The following is an 8187-nucleotide window of genomic DNA, read 5'->3' as shown; positions in this document are numbered from 1 at the left end:
GAAAGAGCATTCCTCCTGTGAGGAGTTTGGGAACTGCTGGGTTTGAGGGAAGTGAGACCTCGGGGGGGGATTTCCTGGCTTTCAGTTCTACGGCTGAGGTACGTTTTGCTTTGCAGTTCTGAATGAGACGTGTGTCCCAGACACGGTCCTTAGCATCACCTGCTACCTGCGCAGCTCTCGGTGTCACGACGAAGTCTACATCAACGTAAGCGGCTGGGCTCATCTTTTGCTTGGCGGGTGGAGACAGACGGGGGAGGAATTGTGGATACGGGGTGCCGGAGGGCCGCATCTCCCCAGCAGGGAAACATCTTAAAGACGCAAGTTGCCAGACGATGAGCAGAATTCTGAGTTGAAGAACTGCCTGCCTTTTAACCAGATAATTGATTTGGAGCCTGTAATGATTCCTTGTTTTTGGTGTGTGTGTGTCTCTTTAAAAGTTTGGTTGCATGGCTGTGGTAAGTAGACTAGAGTGGTTGAGAGAGGCAAGTGTGGTATGATTGGTGGTTGACAGAGAGGGGGAGGGGTTTTGGAAGTGAAAATGAGTGGATGAGTATGTATGTCAGTCAGGTTTTACAGTTACAGGTTTGACAGTTGATAAGTTCTGTTAGTTCTGTGTGTGAAAGGAGAGACAAGCAGTTCTGTGTTGAAGCCGTTGTAAGCTGAAAGCTGAGTGTCTAGGAAACAGTAAAGTTTAAGTGAACAAGAGTTAAAGGAAAGTCTGAGTGACAGGCTAGAGTGAAACAGTAAACGTATATGGCATTGAGATAAACAAGTGTTACAAAGTTACATGCAAAGATCCCTGTCAGAGAGGGAGAAGATTGTGTGGGATACCAAAGCAATTGTTCAGTATTTACACATTACTAGTTACATTGTACTACTCTCTTATTTATGCTTTATTTCAATAAATCCTCTTTCATTCAAGTATACCAGCTCTGAAATAAATACTTCCTCAGGTAGACCGTGCTGACCTTGACAAACCAGTGGTCTGATTCGGTATAAGACAGCCTCATGTTTTAGTTCCTCGTAAGCCTTGAACTCAGTCTACCAAAATAGTAAGAACAACAGTAAAGTATAAAAGGTTTGGAAATCCTTAAATTTCCTGGTGGCAGCCGTAGATACCCAGTAAAAGAAAATAAAGAACACTTTTAAAGGGAAAATAGTCCTCCCCAATAAGGAGGACGTCACAGAGCCCTTTTCCTAGGAGTAAAGGCTGACGAGTCTGGGACCTTTCTGTTTAGAAGAGAGACGACTTAAGGGAGAACGTGAGAGAGGTTTCTAAAACTGTGCCTGGGATGGAGAGAGATAACAGAGAGAAATCTTTTATCCCCCTCCCAAAAGACTAGAACTTGAGGGCATCCAACAAACCTGATGGGCAGTAGGTTCAGGACGGACGAAAGGAAACACTACTTTACACAGAGAGTGATTCGGATGTGGAAGGGGCTGCCAGAGGGTGTCGTGAGGGCCACAGGAATAAACAGCTTGAAAAGGGGATTGGACAGATTCATGGAGAAGCCTACCAATGGCTACTAGCCATGGTGACTGAGGGGAACCTCCACATTCAGGGGCACTAATCCTTTGAATCCTAGAGCCAGGAAGCAACATCCTGAGAAGGCCTCAGCCTCTCTGCCCTGTTGTTAGCCCTCCAGGGGAACTGGTTGGCCACTATGTGAGACAGGAGGCTGGACTAGAGGGACCCTCACTGGTCTGATCCGGCAGGGCTCTTCTAAGGTTGTTATAAGGGGAAGGCCTCAGCCTCTCTGCCCTGTTGTTAGCCCTCCAGGGGAACTGGTTGGCCACTATGTGAGACAGGAGGCTGGACTAGAGGGACCCTCACTGGTCTGATCCGGCAGGGCTCTTCTAAGGTTGTTATAAGGGGAAGGCCTCAGCCTCTCTGCCCTGTTGTTAGCCCTCCAGGGGAACTGGTTGGCCACTATGTGAGACAGGAGGCTGGACTAGAGGGACCCTCACTGGTCTGATCCGGCAGGGCTCTTCTAAGGTTGTTATAAGGGGAAGGCCTCAGCCTCTCTGCCCTGTTGTTAGCCCTCCAGGGGAACTGGTTGGCCACTATGTGAGACAGGAGGCTGGACTAGAGGGACCCTCACTGGTCTGACCCAGCAGGGCTCTTCTGAGGTTCTTATCAGGGGAAGGCCTCGGCCTCTCTGTCCTGTTGTTGGCCCTCCGTAGGAACTGGCTGGCCCCTGTGAGAGGCAAGATGCCCGACTAGATGTACCACGGGTCTTATCCAACAGGGTTTTTCTGATGTTCTTAGGATTGTAAATAAATGTAAATAAACTTGGCAAGAAGTTCATCCCCAGACTCGTGACCCTAGAGAGCTGCTGCCGGTCAAGGTAGACCGTACTGACCTTGACAAACCAGTGGACTGATTCGGTATAAGACAGCCTCATGTTTGTTCATGTGTGTGTGTCCCCTAATGAATACCAGTGGACATCCGTGTGTGCGCCTGTGTGTGAAAGTTCATACCCCCAACATCTTGTTGGTGTCTGAAGGTGCTGCTGGACTCGAATTGAGCTTTGTGATTAGATGCTATCAGCTCAGACAAGGGTCTCGTTGGGGAACTATATCAAATTGCATCCCGTTCCCCGCCATTTTATTTTTCCCCTCCAGGAAAAGAAAGCCCTCAGCTACCTGAACAGATACCAATACACAGACAGCGTCGTGGGGGGCGGCCAGTACGTCTACGATACCAAACAGATCGACTGTCACAGTCTCAATGAGGTGGGAAATCCAAAATGGCGGGTCGAAGGGGCGGGGACGCTCCGTTTCTGGGGAACGGCACCGGATTCAAGGGCCCGGGTGTGGAGAAGGGAAGCTGTGAGGGAGGGGACTGAATTCGGGTGGGTCGGTGGGGGCAGCAATGAGACAGACAGTTTCTGGGCAATGCTCCCTCTAAGCTATGGGAGCAAAAATTCCACTCTGTGAGCTCCCAGCATTAAAGTCGCGAGCAGGCAATTTGGCCGCCGCATCAGTGAGTTTGCTCCGGAGCCCTCCTTCCTGAGCCGAGAGACAAAAAAAGTGTGTGAGCCGGAGGCTAAAAAACTGTGAGCTGGCTCACGCTAACTCAGCTTAGAGGGGACACTGGTTCTGGGGCAGAAAGTTTGAGGGGCGAAAGGCGATACGGGGGGGGGAATGTTTGGCCAGGTATGGTGAAATGCCCAATTTGTGGAGGAGGAGGAGGAGGTCCAGGGTGAGTTGTGGTGAGGCCAATGTGAGGACAAAAGGGACTCCAGGTAGAAACCAAAGAAGCCTTCTGAAGTCATACAAGCCAACGGGGGCTAGTGGTTAGGGTCCACCAGGCTGGCACCAGAAACCCGAGTTCAGATCCCTGCTCGGCCCGAAAGCTCACGTTATCCTGTCTCAGCCCCAGGCCAAAAACCCTAACTATAAATACACGTTGATGGGGTCCGAACTGACAGAGTGACCAAGAGAGAGATCTTGGGGTCGTAGTAGACAACTCAATGAAAATGTCGAGACAGTGTGCGACTGCGACAAAAAAGGCCAACGCTATGCCGGGGATTATGAGGAAGGGAATTGAAAACAAATCAGCCAGTATCATCATGCCCCTGTATAAATCGATGGTGCGACCTCATTTGGAGTACTGTGTTCCCTCTAAGCTGTGGAGTCTTGTGAGCAAAAATTCTACTTTGTGAGCTGCAGGTATTAAAACTGTGAGCGAGCGATTTGGCAACCGTATAAATTAGTTTGCTCTGGAGCTGTTCTTCCTGAGCGAAGACAAAAAATGTGTGAGCCGGAGGCTAGAAAACTGTGAGCTAGCTCACACTCACTCAGCTTAGAGGGAACACTGCTGTGTACAGTTCTGGTCACCACACCTCAGAAAGGATATGATAGCATTGGAAAAAAGTGCAGAAAAGAGCGACTAGAATGATCAAAGGGCTGGAACACTTTCCCTATGAAGAAAGGTTAAAGCGCTTGGGGCTCTTTAGCTTGGAGAAACGACGGCTGAGGGGTGACATGATTGAGGTTTACAAGATTATGCATGGGATGGAGCAGGTTGAGAAAGAGGTACTTTTCTCCCTTTCTCGCAAGACAAGAACTCCTTGTGGGCACTCCATGAAATTGCTGAGCGGTCGGGTTAGAACGGATAAAAGGAAGTACTTCTTCACCCAAAGAGTGATTCACACTTGGAATTCACTGCCACAGGAGGTGGCGGTGGCTACAACCATGGACAGCTTCAAGAGGACAAGGTATAGATAGGGGCTCTGGGGCAAGTGATGCTCTGTCTTCTTGGTGCTTGGGGGGGTCAACAGTGGGAGGGCTTCTAGTGTCCTAGCCCCACTGCTGGACCTCCTGATGGCACCTGGTATTTTTGGCCACTGTGTGACACAGAGTGTCAAACTGGATGGGCCATTGGCCTGATCCAACATTGGCTTCTCTTATGTTCTGAACCCTACCTTGCCAGGTTGTTGTGAGGGAAAAAGGATGGGACAGCCACTTGGGTTGATTTGATGTGATTTATTAGTTTTTTATTCCTCCCGCCCAGCCAAGGCCGGCTCAGGGCGGCTTACAAAAACAGGATAAAAATGCCGACAATACACATAAAATCGCAGCATCAGTAAATAGAATCGCAGTGTTAAAACCAAGGACATGATAAAGTGCTAGCAAATGTAATCTCTTCATTTCACCGCCAGCTCCTTGGTCTTCTGCAGTTGTCTTGGGTAAATAGCTCAGGCGGTAATGAAAGAGTCCGGTGGATAAGGGCTCTCCCACTATAGGGTCTCACTCGTTGGTAACGGTGTTAGTGGTGGCGGCTCCAAAGGCCTGGCGGAAGAGCTCCGTCTTGCAGGCCCCTGCGGAAATGTACTAGGTCCCGCAGGTCCCTGATCTCCTCCGGGAGCTCGTTCCACCAGGTAGGAGCCGCCACCGAAAACGCCCTGGCCCTGGTAGCAGTGAGCCTGGCATCTCTAAGGCCTGGGATAGTTAGACGGTTTTTTGACCCCGACCAAAGTGCTCTCTGGGGTCTGTATGGGGAAAGGCGGTCCCTCAGGTATGTTGGACCCTGGCCACATAGGGCTTTAAAGGTAAGTACCAGCACCTTGAAGCGGACTCGGTATGCTATTGTCAGCCAGTGCAGTGCCTTCAGCGCAGGCCCGATGTGCTCCCATCTAGGGAGACCCATCAAAAGCCTAGCCGCGGCATTCTGCACAAGCTGCAGCCTCCGAACTTGCGACAAGGGCAGCCCCATATAGAGAGCGGTACAGTAGTCTAGTCTCGAGGTGACCGTCGCGTGGATCACTGTGGCCAGGTCATCACGGTCGAGGAAGGGGACCAACTGCTGAATCAGCCGGAGATGGTAAAAGGCTGACTTAGCAGTGGCTGCCACCTGGGCCTCCATGGTTAAGGAGGGATCCAGGAGCACTCCCAGATAGAGATGTGAAGGCCTGGAAAAATCAGAAAAAAATGTCCCGTCCCCCCCCCCCCCCCGTTTTTTCCCCCTGAAGCCTTTTAAATTTATGATTATGGAACGTTTTATTTTAACCTGTGGCGTGCCAGTAAAGGCCTAAGGATCTCTGTCTCTGGACTCCACAGGATGGTAAATACAATGTCCGTTAGGCTGGCCTTACACCACAGATGTTAATTGTGGGCATTGATGGTAGTGGTGGGCGGCTCCCAATTAAAAGCCTGGCGGAAGAGCTCCGTCTTGCAGGCCCTGCGGAACTGCACAAGATCCCGCAGGGCCCTGATCTCCTCCGGGAGCTTGTTCCACCAGTGGGGAGCAACCACTGAAAAGGCCCTGGCTCTGGTCGCAGGAATCCTGGCATCCCTGGGGCCTGGAATAACTAGTCGATGTTGTGACCCCGACCGTAGTGCTCTCTGGGTTATATATGGTTAAAGGCGGTCCCTCAGGTATGTCGGTCCCTGGCCATAAAGGGCTTTAAAGGTAAGAACCAGCACCTTGAAGCTGATCCGGTATGCTGTAGGCAGCCAGTGCAATGTCTTTGGCACAGGCTGGATGTGCTCCCGAATCGGGAGTCCCACCAACAGCCTGGCCGCGGCATTTTGCACCAGCTGCAGCTTCCGGAAGCGCGACGAAGGGAAGGGAAAAGGGGGTTCCCTTTGGCCCCAAGGGAAGATGGGCGCGGTGCACTCGATTCCAGTGGCGGCGAAGGGTCGCCTCCGAGCGGGGAGGTGGGAGCGGGGACAAAGAAATTGGGGGGGGGGGGGGGGGGGGGGGAAAAACTGAAATTGGGGGGGGGGGGGAGAGAGGGAAAGAACCCCGGTCGCCAACCTCTTCTTCCTCCTTTTCTCTTTCAGCTGCACACTTGGGAACTTCCTCTGCCCCGGAAGCTGGAACTTCCACAAGAGTTCCGGGCTCCCAGTTTGGTCAGTTGCGACACGCCGGAAACGGGGTGGGGTGGGGGATTGGAGGGACAGCTTGGCCAACGTCAGTTGGTCTGGGATCTCATGGTGGGCCAGCGGTAAGGTTGAACGAGACCTTTCTTCTCCCCACCGCCGCCTCTTTGGATCTCAGCTCTTTGGGGAACATCTGTCCACGCCCCAGACTTTTTGTCCGGGACAGAGCGGCCCACCCCCTTGCAAGGGGAATTCCTAGCGGGTCCTGTCCTGCAGAGGGACGCGGGTGCCCAGGAGTGGTGCTGAGTTCCGGTGGCGCTGGGGTTCCCTGGGCTTCGGCCTGGCCCCTCGGGGCTTTTTAATTTCCCAATCCGCCACCACGCGTTTGGTTCCTTTGTGGCGGTGATCTCCACACCAGCCTTGTGATCTCTCAGTCCCATTTAATGCGTTTCCCTCACGGTGAGATCTGTGACTCATCCGTCCCCCGAGCCTGTCGGTGGTTGGTTTGTTATAATTAAAGAGCAGATGGCTGGGTGGCACGCTCGGCCCACGGGGGGTCCCCGGTGGTGGCTTCCTGGGTTGGGGAGGAAGAGACGGGTCCCCTCTCCCAGGATACCGGGAGCGCCCGTCCCCCGAGCCTGCACACCCTTCCTCTTCCGCCCTTTGCCAATTCCTGCATTTCACTCACAGGGCCCGCCTGGCAAGACGAAGAGGGAAGCCCCCGAAGCGCCAAAAGACCAGAACACTCCCCCCAATAAGAAGCCGGAATCCGCACCAAAGCCCGGCACAGAGCAGAAGGAAGGTGCGGCCCAGGAAAAAGTCCCTGCTTCTGCAGAGGAGGCGAAAGACGGTGTAAAGAAAAAAGACTCTCCGGGGAAGGGGAAAAAAGAGGTTGGTGGCGGAGATGGAGGTGGGAGGAGGTTTTCCAGGGGCCGCGGGTACCCCCTGTGCACCCCGCGAGGCCCCTGTTTTCTTCCTGGGTGGAATTTTTCAGCAACAAACTCCCCCCAACCCCCCATTCAGAAAAGACACAATTCTTGCCTGGAATCCAGTGAGAAAGAACAACAGTGTGTGTGTGGGGGGGGGGATGTTGTCCCAGAAAACGGGTGATTTTGGGGGGCCACAGGGCAGAGAGAATGGGGTGGTTGACAGGGCTGGGAAGCTGCTGATGGCTGATGGCTCAGGTGGAACGCATTGTTTTTTCACACCCAGCTGCCAGCGATGACCACGACATGGGACGACGGGCCGTACGTCTTCATCCTCAAGATCAAAGGAAGCTCCCCAAGAAAATAGAGTGTGGTTTTGCGCCCCCCCCCCCCCCCCCGAGCCTCCAAACGTTACTCAGCTCTGAATACGAAAGCGTTGCGCTTGTGCAGGAAGTCTATTGCTTCAACAGCACTGCCCACTCTCACCTGGTGCAGAATACAGTTTTGGCACAGGCAGCGTTGTCATTATCCTTCCAGCAGCTCTGGAAAGCAGGCCGGTTTTCCTGTCCTCCCCTTTCAGGTGGAGAGGGTGTCTTCCTCAGGTCCACCGGATGAGCCGGTGGCAGAGGTGGGGTCCAAACTGTGGCCTTCCCAAGTCGTACATAAGAGAAGCCAGTGTTGGGCCAGTGGCCCATCTAGTCCAAAACTCTCACCGTGGCCAAAGATACCAGGGGCCATCAGGAGGTCCAGCAGTGGGGCCAGGACACTAGGAGCCCTCCCACTGTTGCCTCTCAAGCACCAGGAATTCAGAGCATCACTTGCCCCAAACATAAGAACATAAGAGAAGTCAATGTTGGATCAAGCCAATGGCCCACCCAGTCCAACACACAGTGGCCAGAAATACCAATGCCATCAGGAGGTCCACCAGTGG

At 52.9% G+C, this 8187-nt stretch overlaps 1 protein-coding gene across 1 annotated transcript in view; it reads left to right on the top strand.

Moving 5' to 3' along the window:
- The window catches only part of LOC107123415, a 10130-nt gene extending 2507 nt beyond the window's left edge, over positions 1-7623 (top strand). The window contains exons 3-7 of the mRNA XM_015426661.1: positions 117-205; positions 2626-2736; positions 6292-6360; positions 7021-7221; positions 7543-7623. Of these exons, the coding sequence (XP_015282147.1) occupies positions 117-205; positions 2626-2736; positions 6292-6360; positions 7021-7221; positions 7543-7623 (551 nt within the window). The remainder of the gene's footprint in view (positions 1-116; positions 206-2625; positions 2737-6291; positions 6361-7020; positions 7222-7542) is intronic.
- The last annotated feature ends 564 nt before the right edge of the window (positions 7624-8187 follow it).

Source organism: Gekko japonicus, unplaced genomic scaffold (assembly GCF_001447785.1).
Source record: "Gekko japonicus isolate JY-2015 unplaced genomic scaffold, Gekko_japonicus_V1.1 scaffold2140, whole genome shotgun sequence".
NCBI classification, from domain to species: Eukaryota; Metazoa; Chordata; class Lepidosauria; order Squamata; family Gekkonidae; genus Gekko; species Gekko japonicus.
Note: the sequence above shows the minus strand (reverse complement) of the source record. Positions and strands in the feature narration are given on the sequence as shown.